Raw genomic sequence first — 24,697 nt, forward strand, 5'->3', positions numbered from 1 at the left:
ATGCGGTGTATAGCTCTGCTCATTCACCACCAAGTTGTTTGTTTACACAAGCCATCGCTCCCCCTCCCCACATCTAAAGTTCCCGAAAATTCTGTGTCTCCTGTGATGGATGCACAGAAATATACGTGCATGTTCATTTGATTTGCAGCCAGTCAGTACATACAGTGTATTCCGTTTTCAGACAAAATAAATGAACGAGGTTTTAAAGGGGGTTAGAATTGCAGGACATCGATCAGTGCTTTTCTGTTCTTAACCCACACATCTAAAATGGTCTCTCGTGGAACAGGGTGTATACAAGGAATTGATTTCTCCATTCTTAAATTCAGTCCTCCATATTTCTGCAGCAAATTTGCCATTAAAAACAACAACAGCCCTCGCATCAGTGCGAATTTCTTCTAATAAACACATTTTGGAAGCAATTTTCCAATAAAATACATACAAGATGAAATCCTGTACTCTTGCCTGCCTGATCAGATTGAGCAATGTTGTGACTCAGGATAAATCAAGACATGAGACATAGACACATGTTCAAAATCACCTGTGAAGAACTTCCTGCTCTGGAAGGAGTTGGGTTTTTAGAATTGTTCTGAATGCTCCTGCTATAATATCCAACATGCCCCCCCCCAAAAAAAACTCTTCATTTCCTCTTTCAATTGATTGTATTTGAAATTCTGCTGCTGCTTTTAGCTTATTCTCTGATCTTGTTTTAGTAGTAGTGGGTTTTATTTTTGAACGTCGTGGTTTTTGGCATAACAGAAAGTCGTGATAAAAAAAAAAAGTTTTAAAAGAAAACAGAAAACAAAAATGACATTTCAAGAACAGTGTCCTTGCTGGTTATTTTCAAAATACACTTGTGACGCTTCCTGAAGTTGCAGCCTTCACTCAAGTCAACATCCACACTTGCTTCAGTTTCCTATCGGGAATGTTGCCTAAGCAGCAACTACAAAGACTGTGTTGGCACAATTGATCCTGCTGTTATATTGAGGTCCAGACTCCTTCTTTCACCCAAGCTTAGTCATTCAAGAGAGGAAGCCATGAAAAGCTGCCCTTGGTCGCACAGCTCATGCATGATCAGCTGCCACTGCCCTCTCATACATGCGCTCCAGAATGCGATAGATGCTCGCAAAGCTCGGCCTGTCAGAAGGGAGCTTGCTCCAACAGAGGCGCATGAGGTTGTACAGCTCCAGAGGGCAGTTATCTGGGCAAGAGAGGACATTTCCGTCTCTCACATAATAGATGACTTCCTCGTGAGCCATCCCATAATAGGGCTGCAGGCCGAAGGCAAAGATCTCCCACAGGACCACGCCGTAGGCCCAGACGTCAGACTCAGTCGTATAGCGATTGTAGAAGATGGACTCGGGGGGCATCCATCGAATGGGAATGGCGTCGTTCTCGTTGGCTTTGTAATAGTCTGCCGAGTACATATTCCTGGAGAGACCAAAGTCTGCAATTTTGACCACCATGTTTTCTCCCACCAAACAGTTCCTGGTGGCCAAGTCGCGGTGCACAAACTTGCGTTCTGAGAGGTAGGCCATGCCAGCTGCCACCTGTTTGGCAATGCAGAGCTGGTCGGTGCACGAGAGACCGGGCACGCTGGGGCTCGAGGGCCTGATCCGCATGTCAAGGTTATTGTCGCTTAGGCTACAGAGGTTGCGTGGCGATCGGTTGCGCAGGTATTCGTTGAGGTCCCCAAAGGCCATGTATTCGAAAAGTAGGCACATGGGCTTTCCAACAGCACACACCCCTGAAATCAAGGATAGACATGCAATAAATATTTGCTTGCTTGCAGGCCAACCAGTTTGTCGGCAATAGCAATGTGCTATTTAATGTGCCATGATGTGCAGGCATTTAAATAATAACAATCTTATAGGTTCTTTTCCCCCCTACAGAGGATGTCCAGCAGTTAGCTATTTAAGAAAGGAAGTCCATAAAATGCTTCCTCAACTGGTTAATTGCAATTGCAACTTGGAATTGCAACTACCAACACTCAAACTCTGGGTTTTAGGAGTTTTATTGCTTCTGTTGTTAACAAGATCAACGATAACTCATGTTATGATACTGAGTTGCTGGAAGGGCAAGTTGCGTCCTACAAAGCCACTGCATGGCTCAATAAATGTGTTAGTGTTGTGCGAATAACCATGGCACCAATGTATGTACTAATTGTGTTAGGACCATTGCTGGGAAGAGAATCACCAGTCCCTTCCTGCCTGGACCCTCTCAAATGTGCAGCCTTGCTCACAACACTCTTCCCTGGTTGTTGTTTTTCCTCTGAAGGCTGTGCATGAAGGCTCTTCGGCACTGACAATTCCCAAAATTACAAATACATAAAAGGAAGATAAGGAATGCTAAAGCTGTAACAAAACCATGCCTGCTCCTTCCTATTGCATGGAGGTCGAGCCCTAGAGGTCCTGAATTTGCTAACATGTGCAAAGAAACGAGCGAGAAAGCAAAACAGAATTGTAGAAAGGCCCGGCGCTTGAAGCACAGAAACACAACATGTAAAATGCAATGTCTCACCATAACACACACCCCCCCCAAAAAAAAACACCCAAAAGGAAGCAATTGATTCATTTCATCTGGAAGATTAATGTTTAGGACCCAAAGGGTCTGTGCACCTTGGTGAGAGCAATACATAAAGTAGGGGAATTTACTGCTCTTTTGGCTTCTATGTCCAAACAGCCTAAACACTGTCCTGTTTTAAAAGCGGCTTGCCTCTTTCGTACAATAGGTGCTCCTGCTAACAGATCTCTGGCTACATTTATGGTTTTCTCCCACATGTCCAAATCTCTTGTTTTAATGCCAGCTAATAGCTGTTCAGGATTTTTACAGATTTCAGCTGCTGGAGCATTAACCACTGGAATGAGCTAAATGATTACATTGTGCAATTGTGTAGCTTTTGAAATATGAATTGCTGAAGTATACAGCCTTACGCAGCTCGTATTAAACCTAAAAATTGGAGTATGAAAAGTGAACAAAGAGTGCAAGTACATTTAAGCCTCTGATGTCCTGGTGGACATTTCTGTCCCATTTAGTCACTGAGGCTGAATTTTCGCTCCTTCTCGCCATTGGGGGACGGGACGGACACAGACATTTCACATTTCTAAAACAGCTGGTCTAGGCTAAAAGAGAAGTGTGCACGTAAAATGGTTCTCGGGTCAAGTGATGTTCAACAGTCCCACACCCCCGCAACATGAAACTGATGGATTCCTTTGGCCTTTCCTAATTTATCCAGCATGGTGATAATAAACAAAGGGATCTCTCCAACTGAGTGTCCACTTCCTGTTTCCCCTTTCTCCTGCTGAAATGTACACAGTCACTTTGGCCTGAGGAACTAACTTCAAACCCCTCTGTAACACCTCCCCCCCCCAAAAAAAAAAAAAAAACTTCTGGCTTGACAATATAGAAATCTAGCAAAATAAACTTTGTTTGGATTGATTACCAGAACCAGTCATATTCATTTGGAGAGATTTGCAGCTGACCTATGACCTATGATGTTGACGGGGAGAAAGGAGGCATAGCATGATAACATCAAATCATGCATTGTGTTACTCTAGGCATTATCAGAAAGAAGGAAGGAGAGGCAGCTCTTCTTTTGCAAAGGATTCTGGGAGAACCCTCAGTTCACACACGGACAGATAGATCAAGGACTTCCGCTTAACATGGCGACAGGTTAGGCAGTTGGCTCTGGAGCTCTGCAGATAGCACAATTTTAATTGAGTTTCAATGAGTTTTAACCTCTTTTAAACCAATAGCTCAGTTGGTTAGAGCGTGGTGCTGATAATGCCAAGGTTGCAGGTTCGATTCCCTTATGGGACAACTGCATATTCCTGCATTGCAGGGGGTTGGACTAGGTGCTCCTCAGGGTCCCTTCCAACTCAATGATTCTATGAATTAATTTATCAGTTTCACACACGGAGCCAGATGCGTCAGAGGCCTGGGTTGCACAATGCTGTTTTGTTCTTGGCTATGGCATGCAGTTGATGAGATAAAAGATAAAAAGGTAAAGGACCCCTGGATGGTTAAGTCCAGTCAAAGGCGACTAGGGGTGCAGCACTCATCTCACTTTTCAGGCCAAGGGAGCCAGCGTTTGTCCGCAGACAGCTTTCCGGGTCATGTGGCCAGCAGGACTAAACTGCTTCTGGTGCAACGGGACACCGTGACGGAAACCAGAGTGCACAGAAAGGCTGTTTACCTTCCTGCCACAGTGGTACCTAGTTATCTACTTGCATTGGTGTGCTTTTGAACTGCTAGGTTGGCAGGAGCTGGGTCAGAGCAATGGGAGCTCACCCCGTCACCAGGATTCAAACCGACAACCTTCCGATCGGCAAGCCCAAGAGGCTCAGTGGTCTAGACCACAGCACCATCCACGTCCTGTGGTTGATGAAGGGAGTCCTTAGCCATGAGTTCCAGTTCGGGTGACAAACTAAGTCAAACCTTAGCTTAGCTTAGAAAGAAACACAGAAGAGCAAAATGGCAGTCTTGGTAAGCCACAGTTTGGCTCCCTGTGTCATGTGAACCAAGTCAGAAGCAGCACAAGAGACCAGACTCCATGTTCTGCTGCTTTTGGTATGGCAACTGCTTCCTCAATATGTCACCCAAGATGGCTGCCTAGTCTGCCTGCATCTTTGAGCCAGTGCTGTGGGACAAGCAGGGGTTCCATAACAATAATAAATGCATATTGATGGTTTTAAGAAGAAGAAGAAGATGTCAGGTTTGGTACCTAAAAGTTTCACAATGTTTGGATTATCAAATTCAGCCATGAGGGCCGCCTCTCTCTGGAAGTCTGCCTGCATGTCCGCCGAGGCTTCTTCTTTGAGCATCTTCACAGCCACCATCGTGAACGGCTCGTAAGGAAGCAGTCCAGGAGCCCTAAGAGAGGAGGAGAACAAAAAGGAACGAGGCAGAGAGAAAAGTCATGTGTAGCTGAGCATCCCTTTTGCTATGCATTTTCAGTGAGCAAAACGTGCACCCACATGAAAAATACATATTACTTATTATATTATATTATATTATATTATATTATATTATATTATATTATATTATATTATATTATATTATATTATATTATATTATATTATATTATATTATTACATATAAAAATACATATTTTTCATGCAAAAGATGCGTACAAAATGCATCAGTTACTGGTGATTACACAGAAAAGTATTTAGAAGTGTGTGTTATAAATAAAAGTGCAGGTTTTATGGAAGACATGCTCACAAAATGTGTACAAATGCTTGCCATAATGGCATACAATGGGAGAGAAAGGATTCAGGATTGTGTGACTGTGAAACCAGAATGGGATGGAATGAGCTGCTCAGCTGATATCTAGGATCTTGCCCGTCCCGTCGTGGTGTGACATTCTTTGTCCCCGACAGCAGAGAGCAGCATCTCCCATATATAACCTAAGGAATAACTTGCTGGCTGGTGACACCATTCACTTTTCACACCTAGATGTGAAAAGGATCTAGGAGTCTTGGTTGACCACAAACTTGACATGAGCCAACAGTGTGACACGGCAGCTAAAAAAGCCAATGCAATTCTGGGCTGCATCAATAGGAGTATAGCATCTAGATCAAGGGAAGTAATAGTGCCACTGTATTCTGCTCTGGTCAGACCTCACCTGGAGTACTGTGTCCAGTTCTGGGCACCACAGTTCAAGAAGGACACTGACAAACTGGAACGTGTCCAGAGGAGGGCAACCAAAATGGTCAAAGGCCTGGAAACGATGCCTTATGAGGAACGGCTAAGGGAGCTGGGCATGTTTAGCCTGGAGAAGAGGAGGTTAAGGGGTGATATGATAGCCATGTTCAAATATATAAAAGGATGTCACATAGAGGAGGGAGAAAGGTTGTTTTCTGCTGCTCCAGAGAAGCGGACACGGAGCAATGGATCCAAACTACAAGAAAGAAGATTCCACCTAAACATTAGGAAGAACTTCCTGATAGTAAGAGCTGTTCGACAGTGGAATTTGCTGCCAAGGAGTGTGGTGGAGTCTCCGTCTTTGGAGGTCTTTAAGCAGAGGCTTGACAACCATATGTCAGGAGTGCTCTGATGGTGTTTCCTGCTTGGCAGGGGGTTGGACTCGATGGCCCTTGTGGTCTCTTCCAACTCTATGATTCTATGACTTTTCTCTCTCACTGCCTCATAAACACCAATTGTTCATCTAGCTCTGAGGACTTTGTGTGTCAGCTGCTGGCTATTGTACATAACTCTCTCTGCCTCTGCCTCCCTTTGATGTCCACAGGTGGCAACCGCAGAGGTACAGGTATGAATAGAAGGAGGTACCCATCTCATTTCTGAACCAGGTTCATCGCTTGCAGCGCTGTTTCCATTCTACTGCAGTTCAGCTTCTGACGATAACTACATTATTTCGCTTGCTGCGGTGCTGCGGCAGATAATGTACAGGCAACCCCCCATTTACACACATTCAATACGTGTGTGACTGCGCACATGCCCATCGTGCCAAACATGGAAGTGAAAAGGTCAGGAAAATGTCACAAAAGGGGGCGGAATGGGGCAGGGCAGAGGCGGGGCAGAACGGGGTGTTTGCAGACTTTTCCAATGGTGTTTCAAATGTGTCCGTTTGTCCCTTTTGGGGCAGGTAGTTTTGTGGGAGGGCCCCGGGCCTCCCTTGTGAAATGGCATATCGCATGCCAGATCATCCTCCTGCCACCAGTTGGCCAATGGTGGCAGGATTTGGAGATCGTCCCCTGGGTGCGAGACCAACTGCCCAATAGCAGCGCTTGGCACTGCAATCAGGGCCAGGATAAATTCCCGGCCTGCCAAACCTTCTGCCTCCTTTGTGCCGCGCCGGTTCTGTGGCAGCAATGAGGATGCTCGCTTGTTAACCTACCAGTGGCAGCAGGTTCCTGCATCCTTGAGGTCCCCATCACAAGACAGTTGGGCCACAATTGAAGGGGTTCCTACCGTGGAGCTGGTGCCAGAACGGGCACTGCCTGCTCCTCTGCTGCTTGTCTAGCCACCATCTGAGGTGTGGGATGTAATCCACTAGGAGCAGTCAAATACAACATTCCTTGTTTTCCTAGAATGGACATGCAAGGGGATGTTGGTCCAGCCAGTCTAAACTTCCTGTTCCTCCTGGGCTGGAGCATCCTTCCCTTGCATGTGACTAGAGGTGGGCGTGACCTTTCCTGTCCAGGTAACAAAAGGACGAGTCGCGCAGCACTCTCTCCCTTCTCTCTTTTTCTCTCCCTTCTTTGTTGGACCAGCTTTTTAGCTACAAGTGCTCTGTTAGCTAGCAGAAGCACCGGGACTATTCCCCATATGGGGTAGATCCACATGTACATAGCCTTCAGGAATCCAACTGTGAACTGATGTGAGTAAACTTCTTTAATTAACTTTAAATAAGATTGTCGTGTCTTTATTCTTTTAAGAGGGGTTAAAGGGAACTTACCAGGAATGCACAATTCAATCTTAAAGGTAAAGGGACCCCTGACCATTAGGTCTAGTCGCAGACGACTCTGGGGTTGCGGCACTCATCTTGCTTTACTGGCCGAGGGAGCCGGCGTACAGCTTCCGGGTCATGCGGCCAGAGCTGTGCACGGAAATGCCGTTTACCTTCCCACCGGAGCGGTACTTTATCTACTTTGATGTGCTTTCGAACTGCTAGGTTGGCAGGAGCAGGGACCGAGCAATGGGAGCTCATCACGTCGCAGGGATTCGAACCACTGACCTTCTGATTGGCAAGCCCTAGGCTCTGTGGTTTAGACCACAGCACCACCCGCGTCCCTCCTAATTCAATCTTAGACAGACTGAATTGTTTAATAGTGAGAGGCTTACACAAGCCTGCAACCAGCTGTCTGCTGTATATGTAAGAAAGAGGAATGTGCCACATAAAGAAACTTGCTAGTGCAAGTTAGGAAGGATATTAATAAACAATATATCCTCTCCTGCCACCCTGAATATTCCCACATGAGGCTCAGGAGCCCTGCTTAGAAATCCCTTTCCCACGTCCTAGCATGATCTGAGTGTATCTGGCCTCAAGATGGGGCTCAGAAGGAGATGGGAAAACTGACAGCCTCAGAGTGGCACCTGCACTCCCTCTTGCCTTAATAAACCCCCCTTTATTCAGCTGAGATTATTTATGTCTGAGCTGGCCCATGGCCATGCCTATGGGGATGCCATCTCCGTGCTGTCCCTATGTATGGCATTATATAGAAGGAGACGCCTGCCTGGGGAGATGTAGCAGCCATCCCCAAGCCAACTTGCCCAGCTGTTGCTGAAACGTCAGGGTGTTTTACTACCCAGTAGCTATAGGAAGTCCCAGTCTCCAAAGCAAACTTCCAGTTCTCTCGTCGCCCGCTCCGGACATGTGGCAGTGTGACAGCTGCAGTGTGGATACAGTAAATGTCACATCATTGTCAAATGCCTGAGAATGGCCTCTTGCCCATCTGAAAACAAATCTTCCAGGAGAGCAACACAGCTGCAAGGCTGGCCCATGTGGTTTGGCAACCACGAACGTCACCGTTTTCTGCACATGCCTCAGCTCAAGTTAAGTGCCTTTTTGACCTCTGCCTTTGGGGGCAATGACCATTCTTTGCTTAGCTAATTCTTCGAAACATAGAAAAACGAAGACAGAAAATGTGTCTCACATTGGGGTTCATGTAAACAGAAACGACCAGAGATGACAGCTGGTCATTTACCTTGCTTGGAAGACCCGGCCGAAAGCGCCTTCTCCAATATCTCTGACATATTCGATATTGTTCCGTGGATATTCCAGACTGAATAACTTTGGGTTCAAGAGTAGAGGCATGCGCTGGTACATGGGATTTGGGTGCAATCTGTCCAATAAGAGCTCAGAAGGAAGTGTTGTCAGGGCTGGGGGTGCTGACTCCCTGAAACAATGGGTGGAAGATTTGTTGCAAGATTAGAGCAAGCATAACGTTGATGATGATGTTGCTGTGGATATTAAGCAGTTTACCAGTAAAAAAAATATATCAATTACACAAGTATTAAAAATAAACTTCAGTAATTGAATGCATCCACAAGTAAAAAGAAACACAAGAAACAATCCTATTAAAACATCAAAACGTAAGCATCCATAATTAAAATATGCAATAAAGCAATGCCTTTGAAACAGCAACAATTAAAATAGGAGACCCTTGTTGAGAGATCAAATACAGTGGTACCTCGCAAGACGAATGCCTCGCAAGACGGAAGACCCGCAAGACGAAAGGGTTTTTTGTTTTTTGAGCTGTTTCGCAAGACGATTTTCCCTATGGGCTTGCTTCGCAAGACGGAAACGTCTTGCAAGTTTGTTTCCTTTTTCTTAACACCGTTAATACAGTTGCGACTTGACTTCGAGGAGCAACTCATAGCATAGTGTGGTAGCCTTTTTTGAGGTTTTTGAAGACTTTGGTGATTTTTGAAGCTTTTCCAAAACTTTTCCGACACCGTGCTTCACAAGACGAAAAATATCGCAAGACGACAAAACTCGCGGAACGAATTAATTTCGTCTTGCGAGGCACCACTGTAGCACCAGCAGGCAACTTTTCGAAACCATCAACTGTAGTAGTCAGTCTGCAGAGAGGTGTATGTGGAAATAATTAGTGCATGAAAAATATATAAAGGATGGGATATCTGTATGAAGCTATTTTTATTCCAGGAGTTGACAGGGGTACAATTTATGTAGGAAGAAGTGCCATTCCTTCCCTTTGGTCCCAAAGAACATCTGTATTCCTAGTTCTTCACACTGAGTGACAATTAAACTGGCCTATATACATAAGTCAAATGTGCCCAAAATACTTTCCCTTTACTTCAGCAAAGGGCAGCTATGTGGCCTCGAGTTGGGAAGACTGCTATAGTTATTATGAGTTATAAAAAGGTAACTACAACAACTGCTCCTAAAATACACTGCTCTATTGTAATCTAACCTTGCCCATATCCAATGCCCTTCTACATCTTACTGAGAATCTCCCCATCCCTGAAATATCTTTATCCCTCTGCCTAATGGTAGGGCTGGCGCGACCCCTTGACTATTCTGCTTAGCTAGCTTCTCGAGCAAATTTTTAAACCCTATTTTTACCACATTTAAGAGAATCGTTCATGAACAAACATAGAAAATGGTTACCGGAGAAGTTCTTGGATGAAGGCAAGATGCCTTCAGTATGTCTGTTAGACAGGTGGTAACCAAAATGGGGAGAGAAGGGTTTCAAGGTCAAGGGTCAAAATGTGCATTACGTCAGCCAATGACACGAGTCTGTTTTTAATATGAGCAATTCTTGTGACCCAGCCTTGACTAGGCATAGATAGGCCTTGACTATTTCTAGTCCACAATCGTTTCGCATGTGCTGATTCATAAATCCTTTCCATCCCATTTCTGCTCCAATCTGATATTTTTTAACAAAAAAGAAGTGAATAATGTTCGCATTACCCTCTAAATGCACTTTTTCACAATAGGCACAGCTCATGCATTTATCCTAAAATATGAATTTTTGTATGCGTTTTAACCCAAATACCGTATTTTTTCGTATATAACATGCCCCCATGTATAAGATGACCCCTATTTTTTGGGACCACAACAAAGATGGGGGGGAATTGCCCAAAGTTCTTGAGCTTTTTTTTTGGGGGGGGGGAGATCGCCAAGTGTTATAGAGATTCTTTTTTGGGGGTTCACCACCGCCAATCACTGTACAACCTGCCCACCAATGCAAATCACACTCATTTCCCCGGGCATCAATTGTCTGAACGCTTGCCGAAAAAAGCCCAACTGCCCACTCCACGCAACCACAGCCAATTGCAAGCACGCCTTGACGCTGCCAAGGCATCAACTTCCAATTGCCTCAGCCAATCATCAGCAGGCCTTGGCGCAGCAACGAATCACACGGCCAATTGCCGCTGCCAATCTCCTGCTGGCTGCTGCAACCAATCGCCCTTCATGAGAACAATGACATCTTGAGTTCATATTCACAATGGAAACAGCAAGTGCTCTACTTGGCACAGAAACGCTTGCACTATTCAGGAGTGGGGAACCTCGGGGTTCAGGGCCACATGTGGCTCCCCAGGCCTCTCTTTTTTAAAAAAAAATTATTAGCAATTTCAACGTAACAAAATATTAAAATATATCCTATTCATTATTCCCCCCCCTTTTTCCCACCTCCCCATCACCCCCCCCCGAGTCTTCCCTCAGCTCCTCTCTCTGATTTCTCCACACATATTATTTTTTGCATATTGTAAAATTGTATAAATCTTAATATTATCTGTCTACTATGTTAACAATCAATAAATTTGTGTATGTTTATTCAAAACCCGCCATGGAGTCCAGTTCATTTTGTTGTCTTTGTAAGTAATTTGTAAAAAGTTCCCATTCTTCTTTGTATTAAAACAAATCAGCACTGCAGTTTTAACTGTAAGCACCATTTCAAAGCTGAAATTAATGGAATGAAGTGCTCTCAAATCAAATCAAATATCCTTTATTAGGCATAGCAAACCACACATTATCAAACAGACACCGTATACAAATTATGCAAAATACTAGTTCAACATAACAAGGTTTGTCCCAGTCAGATCTTTAACTCCAAAGAAAATCAATTTGCATAAATAATACAATACAACCACTAAATCTCTTTATAATGGCCCAGTCTTTCTACATGGACAGCACTCAAAAATTCAGCCACTATTAAAGTAATTTGATCATTACTGTCCGAAAGCAGGTTCTGAACCGTTGGTAGCGTAGAAGTCAGCCTATTGAGTTGTAAGGCCTCTAATAATTGTCTTCTGGCATAAATGCCAAAATCACAAGAAAAGAAAATATGCTCCAAAGTGTCAGGTTCCTGTTTACTACATTTGCAGAGACGCTCTGATTCTGGGAGAGCTAAATATCTTCCTCTCACTATCATTGAGGGAAAAATATTAAATCTGGCTAACATAAACATCCTGCACAATTCATGATTCGTGAATCTCTCTCTCTCTCTCTCCAAGAGTTTTACTTAAAGGCGTCTCTCTCTGAAGGAGGCTGCAACCAGGGAAGCCCCAGATCTTACCTTGTTTTGTTTTTCAGCTGCTTGCGCCTCCGGCAACAAACAAGAGCCAGGATCACAAGGATGATCAGCATCGCAAAACTAGAGATGATGGAGATAATGACAGTCATAGAGTATGTCGGGGAAGAAGAGGGGGTGAAGGGGAAACGTGGAGGAGCCGCACTCAACTTCGTCGTTTCCTGGGTCAAAGATGCTGAAAGGGAAACAGGGAATTTGAGAGTGCTTGCTTGCCATTTATTTATTTGATAAATGTTAGCACAGTGGGCCACAGGTGGCGCTGTGGGTTAAACCACAGAGCCTAGGACTTGCCAATCAGAAGGTTGGCAGTTCGAATCCCCACGATGGGGTGAGCTCCTGTTGTTCGGTCCCTGCTCCTGCCAACCTAGCAGTTCAAAAGCATGTCAAAGTGCAAGTATATAAATAGGTACCACTCCGGCGGGAAGGTAAACAGCGTTTCCGTGCGCTGCTCTGGCTCGCCAGAAGCAGCTTAGTCACGCTGGCCATATGACCCGGAAGCTGTACGCCGGCTCCCTCGGCCAGTAAAGCAAGATGAGTGCCGCAACCCCAGAGTCGTCCATGACTGGACCTAATAGTCAGGGGTCCCTTTACCTTTACCTTTAAGTTAGCACAGACATAGCTTTTATACATGTATTCTATCAATGAGGAGACCCCTATTCCCATCAATGAGTGACAATTCCAAGGGTGGTTTAACGGTTAATCCCTCTTCTCAGGGAACCCTGCATACAGACCCTCCAAGTGTCCCTATTTCCCAGGGACAGTCCCGTATTTACTTAAGCCGTCCTGGTCTCTGATTTGATCCTGGAATGTCCCGCTTTTCCCTAGGCTATCCCTATTTTCATCGGAGAAATGTTGGAGAGTATAGAGTTAAGCAACCCTTGAGCCAAGAAGATAAGTAGCTATACAACCTTTAGAAGATATCAGAAGTCAGCCCTGTATGGGGAAGGTTTTTTATGTATTATTATGTCCACCTCATGAGAAGAGAAGACTCCCTGGAAAAGACCCTGATGTTGGGGAAGATTGAGGGCACAAGGAGAAAGGGACGACAGAGGACAAGATGGTTGGATAGTGTTCTCGAAGCTACCAGCATGAGTTTGACCAAACTGCAGGAGGCAGTGGAAGACAGGAGTGCCTGGTATGCTCTGGTCCATGGGGTCATGAAGAGTCGGACACAACTAAATGACTAAACAACAACAACAACAAAATGTTTTTATATATGTTGGAAGTTGCCCAGAGTGGCTGGGGCCACCCAGCTGGGTGGGCGGGATATAAATAATAACATTATTCTTATTATGGAATAGAGCATCCCTATTTCCATCAGAGAAATGTTGGAGGGTGTGTTTATAGTGCAGATGGGTCCTATTTCTTGTGTATATAATTTTTATTATATTTGCTGTTTTAATAATAATAATAATAATAATAATAATAATAATAATAATAATAATAAAAAATTGTATTTATATCCCGCCCTCCCCAGCCGAAGCCGGGCTCAGGGCGGCTAACAACAATAAAACAGTACAAAAGTACAGTATAAACAACACTCTAAAATCATTCATTATAAAATTAATTAATTAAAATTTTAAAATTTAAAATATTCATTTAAACATCCTTAAAATATCAATGACTTCCTTTCTTCTCTTTCCAGGTTCATTTTGCATACCCTAAATCCCTACATATTTTACAAAAACTAAACCATTCAGTATTTCATTATTGCATCCATCAAAACTTATTCACACTGTTGAATTTATCTTAATGCTGCCAAAGTTTTCAAGTGTACACAATTCCCACCCCCATATATTCAATAAACATTTTCCAATCTTCTCTAATGATGGGGCCTATTTCTCATTTAACAGTGTGAGATAGATATAGATATAGATATAGATGATATAGATGTAGATGTAGATGTAGATGTAGATATGTAGATATGTAGATATATAGATATAGATATAGATGATATAGATATAGATATAGATATAGATGGAATCGTGAGTTAGCAAGAAGGCTAGAAATGTCATAGATAAGAGACTATAATATGTTAAACCCTATAATCTTTCTAAATCTCGAGCAAAAGATACCTTTATGGTATCTTTTCTTGCAAACTGAAATGTTGCAGTGCGTAAATGTTAATGTTCAGGGGCCCAGAAACTACACACCATTCCATTCTTTAAAAAAACAAAACTAAAACCCATCAGTTTTCCTGCTGCAGCGGTCATAGAATCATAAAATTGTAGAGTTGGAAGGGACCACGAGGGTCATTGAGTCAGTCAACATTCCATGGTCACTGAGCACATTGAATGCTCACTGGACTGTGTTGGGGGTTCTCCCCCAATTAGGTATTTGCCCTCCTATAGATTTTCTGTACTTCTGCCAACTCTGGAGTTCCCCTAAGCCTGCTGAGGCCTCCAGTGTGTGCATGCAGTGCAATTTTGCAGTGCAATTGCAGTGGTGCAATTTTGGCGACATGAGTAACGGTGCTGACAGACTCAACATCAGAAATAGACGGGGAGATAGATTCGTGGTTCTGCATTCCGATATCTGGCAGACTGGCTCAAAGCTATCAATAGCGCTACACAGTTCAGATCTACGGCATGCCTGCCACATCTCTCAGCACAATTTATTGATTCAAAACAAGCCAGCTAAAACTGGACGCACCACATATTGTAAAAAAACACACGCAGCGCTAAACATTCTGAAGCAACGCATCTGCAGCTTCCGGGGCTAATGGTTTAAAGATTTCTCAACATTAAGCAGTTCAGAAATGCATTTCAATAAATAAAGAAATGAAATGAAAATGACTGGACCAATGCGTAATAAGATCAACACCCAAGCGGCACCTTTTGCTATAAACTGTACATTATGGTTTCTCACCATCTCCACAATGAGGCACATTGCAGTATTCCCATTTCACAGATGAGTCCCTCGTGTAACACCAGGGCCGTGCATTTTCACCCCCTGGATTGCGGCAATAGTTTTCTGCATTGGACAGCTCTGGGAAAGCCAGAGGGGTTTTCCGGTGTGAATGGGGTACCTGGTGACAAGGAATAATGAAAACGAATGCTTTTTCAGAGTGAGTTAAATTCTGTTGGCATCTTGAAAAACAATAATCAAACGTCTGACGGACTGGTTGACGATGGGACCTGCTTCCATGGAAGTGATTTGTACCTCTGGCTCCCAGGTATACCTCAAGTCAGTGCTGTTTTTCTAGAAAAAGAGGTGCCAGAACTCACCATGAATGCCTTCCTTGTTCTCTTATAATGGCAATGGCGTCCACTTGACAGATGCCAGAACTGATGAGTTCTGGTGAGTTCCAACTGGACAAATCCCTGCCTCGTCTGCTTTAAACCATCACTGCCCTCCAGCTTCAAATAAACCTTCTTACCTGTTCATTCCACTTCTGACAGGGAATCCCAGAGGTTGTGACGTTGACAGGACCCTCATAGGTCAACCCATTGCCTTTGTAACAAGTTGCTGAAGAGAAACAGAGGAAAACGGAATCGTAAAGCAAGGTGCCACATCCCACTGGGCTGAACAGAAGGCCATGCCCCTATCTCAATGCCCTCCTGATGGACAACAACTGGGCTGAACATCTTAGAACCAGTCACTGGAAATCACAGGTAAAGGTGTGTCACATTTCCCTTGGGAGGAGTGTCACTTGGCGATGGCTGATCGGGTTCCAGCCGGGGTAATGGATGGTGAATTTCAAGATCAACCAAGGGGCTACTGGAATGTCCTGTCTTTGACTTATCTAGAATGGGCTGGCGTTCTTTATGTAGCTGGCCTTTTTGTTCTAAGGTTTTCCTTTCCAAGGGAGTGTTACAGATAGGTGCATCGTGCGTATCCATCCTTAACGGCTCTGCCAAATGAACCACGGGCCTATGGCAAGGGCCCTCCAACAAAGAGGACACTGATTGCCCGGGGTCAGTCCGGCAATACGACAAATTTGGCAGTAGTTGTTTTCGTTCTGTGTCTTTAAAAACTCGCCTCAACTCAATATTATAGTCCTGTAAGAGGGCCCTATATTTCAGGAGCTTTTTAGGAGTAGCCGAGTCGGGAAATGTCAGCATGAGTCTGGTAAAGGTGAGTGCTTTAGTATTCAGCTCCTGCTCACAGGGTTCCCACAGATACGAGGTTGGCCACTGTGAGAAGATGGTCTACATGGATCTTTGGCCTGATCCAGCAAAGATCTGCTTATGTTCTGTTCCCCTGCCCGCCCCCAAATGCCCCAATACCCATTTCAGCAGCCTCCTTATCGCCCTTTAAGTCTTTGACCGCATCAAAATATATAGCAGAGAAATATGATTGCTGGCATGGAATCAAATTTAATGCCCTACAGTCATATGAGATCTGTGGGTATAGGGCAGTACACAAATTTAATAAATATGTATATAACAAAACACCAGGCTATATAAAAATTCTCATTATATTAATGCAACACTGGGTGCTTCCACACAGCAGCTTATAAAGTGCTTGGCACTGTCGAGGCATGCATGGTTTTTTGCACCACATCGTCATCAAAATGCCATTTTCCTGTTATTGTCCTGTTTCATCCCAATTTACCGTTACCACAGAAAATCTGATAAATTAATAGAACAACAACCACAAAATATTTCCGGTAAAGTGCAGATTCCGAAGAGAGCCACTCACTTGTTATATCCTCCTTTTTAAGCTCTGAGGAAGGAAAAAGACAGAAAGATGTCATCAATTTCTATCAGAAAGATTTTGAAATGTCACTGTCTGGCGGTGTTAGCACTCCCCCCCCGCCCCGCATGCTCTGATTAGGGGGTTGCCAGTTTCAGCAGTTTTCAGCCACTTGCTACAGCTGTGCCTTTAGCTAATGCTGAAGACATTTGCAAAGTCTGATGTACATTTCCATGTCATGAATATTTTCTGATTTTCGTGTGTCAAGCTGTTGCTAAAGGTCACGGAGCCCCTAGATGAATGGTGGCTCAAACACATTCACATGCTACATGCTGAAATTTAGCTTATTTCACAGGACGGCGGAGCAGAGCTAGTTTTGACAGGTTCCTGGCCCAGAAGAGTTAGCAAGCAATGCTTTTAAAGGCATTGAGATTCTGACACTCCTGCGCTTCCTGACTGCTTTGGAGGAAAAGCAGAGTCTTGCTTTCCAAAGCAAACTGGGAAGAAAGGCCAGGCAAGCTCTCCATGATGATAGCTAAGATAGCAACCCTAGAGGGGTTGCAGCATTCAGCTTCAGTTTAAAGTTTACACCCCATGAACACCTAATAAATTAGCTAAAAGGTATAGGTAAAGGTAAAGGTACCCCTGCCCGTACGGGCCAGTCTTGACAGACTCTAGGGTTGTGCGCCCATCTCACTCAAGAGGCCGGGGGCCAGCGCTGTCCGGAGACACTTCCGGGTCACGTGGCCAGCGTGACATCGCTGCTCTGGCGAGCCAGAGCCGCACACGGAAACGCCGTTTACCTTCCCGCTAGTAAGCGGTCCCTATTTATCTACTTGCACCCGGAGGTGCTTTCGAACTGCTAGGTTGGCAGGCGCTGGGACTGAACAACGGGAGTGCACCCCGCCGCGGGGATTTGAACCGCCAACCTTTCGATCGGCAAGCCCTAGGTGCTGAGGCTTTAACCCACAGCGCCACCCGCGTCCCTAGCTAAAAGGTATAAGGAGGTTCCTAATAACTGCTGGAATAATAATAATAATAATAATAATAATAATAATACCTTTATTGTCAATGTACAACCTGTGTACAATGAAATTAACTGAGTCTCCCTCCCCCCCACAAACACTCAGTCTCATTGCACTCTGTGTGCTTGTCGCACAACACACCAACCCTGAAAGTCAGTTGCACTATATTATTTTCCGTTCAGCAGCCTAACAGCCCACGGAAAGAAACTGTTTTTTAGCCTGTTGTGATGACTGATTATACTTCTATATCTCCTGCCTGAGGGTAGGAGATTAAAGAGGTGCTGGCTGGGGTGTGAATTGTCCCTGAGAATTTTTCTCGCTCTCCTAAGGCAACAATCCCTTGCGATGTCATCTAGCGGGCTCAGGGGACAGCCCATGAGATCATGCGCTGTGTTCACCACCCTCTGTAAAGACTTTCAGTCCGTGGCTGTCAGGCCAGCATACCACACTGTGATACAATATGAGAGGACACTTTCTGTTGTGGACCAGTAGAAAGAGGTCATCAGTTGTTGTTTAACATTGTTTTTTCGCAAGACCCTGAGGAAATGGAGTCTCTGTTGGGCCTTCCTAACCACCTGAGTTATATTGTTTCTCCAAGTAAGGTCTTCACTAAGGTAAACTCCCAGGAATTTAAAGGAGGAGACTCTCTCCACACAACTCCCCCCGATATACAACGGGGCTAGTTCCCCTCTCTTCCTCCAAAAGGCCAACACCATCTCCTTTGTCATCCAGATAGATGGATCCTATTTTCATATGTGGTGGACTTGTAAGAAAACAAGGACATTGCAGGAGATTATATATGATGAGATAAACAACAACCCTGAAGCTTTTCTTTTAGGGATTATAGGGACAGAAGTCCCCCCCCCCCAAAAATGATTAAGTTGTTTATGTATGTAGCAAGTGCAGGTAGGAATCTCTACGCACAAAAATGGAAAGAAACAGAAATACCCACTAAAGAAGACTGGACAAGCAAGTCAAAGGATTATGCAGAACTGGCAAAGTTAGCCGCTAAAATAAGAGAACCTAATGGCGAAGGTTTTGTGGAAGAATGGAAACCCTTTTTGGATTATTTAAAGAAATATTATTATATGATGAACAAGCGAGTAGGATTTGAACTATGAGCAACAAAAGGGATTGAAGATGATAGGAATTTTGTTAAGGTTTAATAGATAGAAGACATATATCAAAACATGATGAGAAAGGGGGTGGGAAGTAAAAAAAAGTTTTTATTATGTATTGAAATGTTTGTGTGAGATTTCGGGGGGAAACTTCAGGGGGAAAAACTTCAGGGGAAAAATATAAAGTATAATATAATATAGTATATAATATAATATAATATAATATAATATAATATAATATAATATAATATAATATAAATATAAAATATAAATTTGTTGAGACAACAGGCTACTTATTGAACTGCTTACCAAACTGTGGGATCCTCGTGCAAGTATTAGGGTCCTGCTGTATGCTGGGAAGACTGTTGCACTTGGGAAGGGTAAGCAACATCAATCCAGGCTTATAGATTCCTTTGCGGGCATTATCTTCCATCGAAAGCCATTCTTTAAAGCAGTAGAGATCCTTTACGGCAAGGCAGTGCTCTCTAGAGTGTTTCACAAACAACAGCAGAATGCACAGTCAATGATGTGACGGCGACAATATTACCCTAACTATGGACAGCCAGCAGCATACTAGAAAGTCATCGTGTGGCGTAAATCAGTACAGATTACATTGATTCTGAGTTTTTTAATGCTAGCTAAGTATCTGGCCAGACACTGCCATTGCCCTACTCTTTTACCATTGATTTCAATGGAAGTTGCTTCTGGCATGCGATGCATTCGGGTACTCTATGTGTCATTGAAACGTTACCAGAAGCATTCAACGCCACCAGGCCCTCTCCACAGATCAGACAAGAATATAGTTTGAATATTTACTTGGTTTTCTGTGCTTCTTTCTCTTTAAGGAAAGACTTCCCACGTGAGTTTAACAGGTTTTGTCCTGTGATTTTGCAAGCATATTCACATAGGACTTTCTTCTTTAAAGAAATTAAAATTCCATTCTCAGGATAAGGTTTGGCAGTAGCACAGAACATGCTGGTGCTTCTCCTAAATTCTGGTTTGACATTAAAAACAAACAAAAAACAAAGCTCAAAAACAAAGCCTTTTAGACAGTCCCTGAGAAAGTGTCCGGCTAAAGCAGAGGGAGAGGGAGAGACAGTGTGGCTTTGGCTGAGACCATCTGGTTTCCAGAACAGTCTCTGGCACTGTTGACATGAGAAATTATAAATGAGAATGAGCAGGGCTGGTGAGCACTGCTCAAAAGTCCCCTCTTTGTTCTTGGTCCTGATGAACTGGGAGCAGCAAACCAGAAGCATCGGCATGTCACTTGGTCCAAACCCAGCTTTTGGGTTTATTTCCAGCAACAAACCATGAGCGTTAGGCTACAACAAACCTTGGCTATTACTCACGATTTTGTTTGGCAAGCCACAAACCGCCAAACCAGGTTTGGGTCAGTGAAGGAGTGAAGCAGGGATTTTTCAGCTGAATGCACCAGCATCCTTCATGTTAAACCATGGCTAAATTAATCTGAAATTAACAGAAGAACCTCTGCTTCTTAATGGCGGCATTGGGGGGTTATGGGCAGATGAAATGCTTTTGCACTCAGCGCCTCCCTGCCTCTCGCATTCCATGCCAGAGCGAGAGCCAGGTACTGAGACGAACCACAAGTGGACCCCATCCCCCCTGTCCCTGGGGGGGAATTTGCAAGGATAATTACCCTCAATCATCCTTGTTTTTTCTTTGCCAATGATCTCCCGCTGTCGTGGGAGGTGCCTCCATTAAGGCAGACACGAACCGGAAGCCAACCATGGCTAGATGTTAACCATGGTTGAAAGTAGCAAGGGAACAAGGCCTCCATGGGTAGTCGCTATGGAACAGTATGGAAGAGTCCATATCTGGATTTACTCAACTTACTCCCTCCTTCCCCACTCTCCCAGGTACAAGCCCCATGGCTGTTATGACTCAGGAAGTTCATACAAGAGAACAGCTTCCGGTTCTTCACTACATGCTAGTGACTGGCTCCCTACCAGGCAATAGCTATGCACCAATCATTGACTAACGACAAAAGAATATAGCTTGTATTCCATCGATAGCAAGGACCACTGGCAGGTTTCATTGCTTTCCTATGAAAACAAGGGCTTGCTGGTTGCCCACTTTATTTGGGTAAATCAGAGTCAGATGGAAAGAATGAAGTGCACAGGACTGTTTATTTATTTATTGGAGGTCACATCTAAAAATGACCCGATAAATGCTCTTATAAACAAAACACAAAGCCACACTTCTCACTTGAAGTAACAGGTGGTGGTAGCAGCGGCTGCTCAACCCCATGCAAGCCTCTGGGGAGAAAGCCCTGCTTTAGGATGGATTTGGGAAGGCTTAATGTTTTCAGAATGACCTATGAGTCAACGCATATATTCATTGGATGAAAGGGTTTGCTGGCTGGGATCCAAGGAGCTCTCTGATTGGTTCCAAGTACGGCACGTCCAGCAAGGCTCTCACTTCAGGATGGTTCCTGAATAGCAAATAGCTTTGGGAACCCCTGGGGATTGGCAAAAGTGGTCTGTGATATGACATGACAGCAGTTGTGGATGGGGAGGCCCAGAGGAAAGCAACTAGAAATGCCACAGAGCAGATTCGATCTTTTGAGCACTTTGGATCAATGCCATAAGAAACGCAGTCATGAAATGTGCATTTGATCTGGAATAATGACCAAAGTAACCCAAGCCAATGCGGTTCATTGGGCCTGATCCCCTAATTAGCTGAGGATACTTGCAGCATTCCAGTCAGGGGTGGTGGGTGGTGGGAATGAAACAGACACCAAGCCAATCCTTGCCAAACGCTCAGGAATGTCTAGCATACAATGTCCGCAATTTGTCTCAAATAATGGACACAGTACTAATGATTAAAACTTAACTTCCTGTTCCACATCTACTGAGGCACAATCATAGCAATATTTATACACAGCAGTCATCGTCAACGCCAATAGCCAATTAATAAATAATCTGATTTCAAAGCAACTCACATTTGGAACTTCTAAATGGGGTTTCATTTTTCACTTTTGGCCTCCCTTTTTTGTTATTAGCATAGTAGCTGCTTTCAGATCCAGGCCCAATAGACCTAAAGGAGCGTCTCCACCCCATCGTTCTGCCCGGACACTGAGGTCCAGCTCCGAGGGCCTTCTGGTGGTTCCCTCCCTGTGAGAAGTGTGGTTCCCTCCCTGTGAGTAGTGGCGCCCGCCCTGTGGAACGCCCTCCCATCAGATGTCAAGGAAATAAACCACTATCTGACTTTTAGAAGACATCTGAAAGCAGCCCTGTTTCGGGAAGTTTTTAATGTTTGATGTTTCATTAAATTTTTTATATTCTGTTGGGAGCTGCCCAGGGTAGCTGGGGAAACCCAGCCAGATGGGTGGGGTATAAATAAATTATTATTATTATTATTATTATTATTATTATTATTATTATTATTACATGACTTGCTGTGTCAGGAACATGACTAATTGATCGAGCTACCCTTCCGTGCAGCCACAAGGAAGAGTTTGGAAGCTTTTGCTTTCATTTTTGTTTGACTGCATTTTTGTAACATTTTCATAAATTTGGCCATGCCCACTAAATTGAAAGTAACCTTAACTACAACTTGTTTTTTAAAAAGCCAGTTTTCAAACCATGGATTTCCTCTCTCCATTTCCTAGTCTATCTGTCTTGTCTCACTTCAGGTTTTAAGTAGGCATCTTGTTGATTTTTCAGTGTTCTACAAGGGCTGGTACACAGTTTAGGTTCTTTAAGAAATATCAGATGACAATGATCATCTGGGCATTAATTTTTTTAAAAAAAAATCTTTAAAAAAAATAAAAGTAAAATTCCTTCTTTGGACCACATAAAATCCCATGTAACAATGGTCAAACCAAAAGCACTCCTTACACATACTACAGATTTTAGCCTGACAAAAATTCTAACAGCTTTTTATAGAGAAACGATAAGAATATGTTAAGGAACAAAGTCTCCATCTTTTGCCTGCGTTCCTGAGACTGGAACACTGGCAATAGAAGCTTCTGTCCTCTGCTATTTAGGACTCTAAATTCTTCTGCTTTGGGTATTCTCAAAAGCTTTGCAACTGCTTTTTTCTCTGTGGGTGGGAAGGTGGGGGGGGGGGTTAACATATGTTTCTATATTGTTACTGTTTCATCACGAAACTATATAGTTGTACCTCGGCTCTCAAACGCCTTGGCTCCTGAACAAATTGGCTCCCGAATGATTGAAACCTAGAAGTGAATCTTCCGGTTTTCGAATGATTTTTGGAAGCCGAATGTCTGACGGGGCTTCCGCGGCTTCCGATTGGCTACAGGAGTATCCTTCAGCCAATCAGAAGCCGCGTTTTGGTTCCCAAACATTTTGGAAGTCAAACGGACTTCCGGAACGGATTCCTTTCGACTTCCAAGGTATGCCTGTATTGGGGAAAAATATAATTGGAATTTCAAAATATAATTTGGAATGTAATTCCCAAAATACGACATTGTTCTTTGTATTTCTCCATGTGTACCCTACCCTTTCCTGCAGGATGTGGTAAAATTGTGGGGGGCAGGATGAGGATCAGGTTTGTTTGTTTTGCTCACTTGTGTTACCTGCAAACAGGTTTTGGAGCAGCTCCGATCCTGGAGGGATTGCACTCCTGGAAGATGTAATGACACAGCAGGGACTCAGCGGCTGGGCGGCAAAAGGGACTCACTGTTTTCAACTCAGCCCACGCTGTGCGGACAAGCAGTTCTTGGGTCTCCTCTGGGTCTCCATAGGAGGCGTTGAAGAAAACGAAGGCGTCCTTGGCCAACAGAGAGCTACACACCTCTCCACGGTATGTGCTGCAGTAGCCTGTATCACCCTTGTAGAGTCTGATGGGGAAGAGAAAAACAGGCACATGGGGATTTCTGAGTGTTGACAAATTGTGCAGGCAAATCTGCAGACTATACCATCAGCACTTGAAGTGTTTAAAGCTAAACCCTTAGAACAGTTATTATATGGGGCTCAGATCTGGACAGGCATTCCCCTTGGATCTACAGAAGCTGTTTAATAATAAATAATAATATTTTTTTATATTATACCCCACCCTTCCCAGTTCAGAAAACCGGGCCCAGGGCGGCTAACAACAACTTTAAAAAACTTAATTGATGCAACAACAACAAAATACAGTATAAAACGTGAATAACAATAAATTCATAATTCAAAAATCAATTAGGGGGGAAATCCATCCAATAAACATTTGATGATCACCAGGGCTAGCTGGCTAAATTAGTCCTATTTGGGCCAGTGAGGAGACCAGGGGAGAATTAGCTGTGGGATCCCAGAGCGGGTAATCTTCATAAAAAGGGGAGGGGAGGGAAGGAAGGGGAATAAAAGATCAGGCTAAGTCCAAATTGAAAGCCAGGCAGAATAGCTCTGTCTTACAGGCCCTGAGGAAGGAAATTAAATCCTGGTCTCATGGGTTTAGTCTAAGTTCCTAAGGCAATTTTTTCATGCTCCATCCAAATGCTTCTGTTCCATTCCAAATGCTTCCTTGCACTTGGAGACTAATCTCCCCTCTGTTGAATTACAGACTTGGCGTAGGACATTTAATTATTGGCTTCGCCTAAATTTAAACCCCACTGGCCTACCACCCTTAGTATTGCAAGATTGTCATAAGAGCACTTGGACTAAAATTGTCAGCCGAAAGCTTTACTTTTCTGGTTTATCACCACAACAGTTATTAACACTGGGCTTCCATAAAGCAAATAATTTAACCAGACAGAGCCTATGTCTATGATATCGAGTGACAGAATAATCTGGCCACAATAAGGAAATTTTGTCCATGGTATGATTATTTTCCACCTAGTCATTTTGACACTTTGGCACCCTATTTGCAAAATTTAACAATTCCAAAATACAGACGCGTTTTCACTTTCGCAAGATTGAATATACTGCCTTCG

At 43.8% G+C, this 24,697-nt stretch overlaps 1 protein-coding gene across 1 annotated transcript; it reads right to left on the reverse strand.

The window, feature by feature from the left end:
- Positions 1 to 379: 379 nt before the first annotated feature.
- On the reverse strand, positions 380 to 23,665 carry LOC144325993 (muscle, skeletal receptor tyrosine protein kinase-like). Its single transcript, XM_077921527.1, has 9 exons — positions 23,363 to 23,665; positions 19,111 to 19,286; positions 16,665 to 16,688; positions 15,400 to 15,488; positions 14,889 to 15,048; positions 12,006 to 12,195; positions 8,667 to 8,858; positions 4,721 to 4,869; positions 380 to 1,744 (listed from the first exon to the last, which is right to left on the reverse strand). Exons 2-9 carry the CDS (start codon positions 19,232 to 19,234, stop codon positions 1,062 to 1,064), a joined length of 1,611 nt encoding a protein of 536 aa, XP_077777653.1. The 5' UTR covers positions 19,235 to 19,286; positions 23,363 to 23,665; the 3' UTR covers positions 380 to 1,061.
- Between the last annotated feature and the right edge of the window lie 1,032 nt (positions 23,666 to 24,697).

Source organism: Podarcis muralis, chromosome 17, assembly GCF_964188315.1.
Source record: "Podarcis muralis chromosome 17, rPodMur119.hap1.1, whole genome shotgun sequence".
NCBI lineage: Eukaryota > Metazoa > Chordata > Lepidosauria > Squamata > Lacertidae > Podarcis > Podarcis muralis.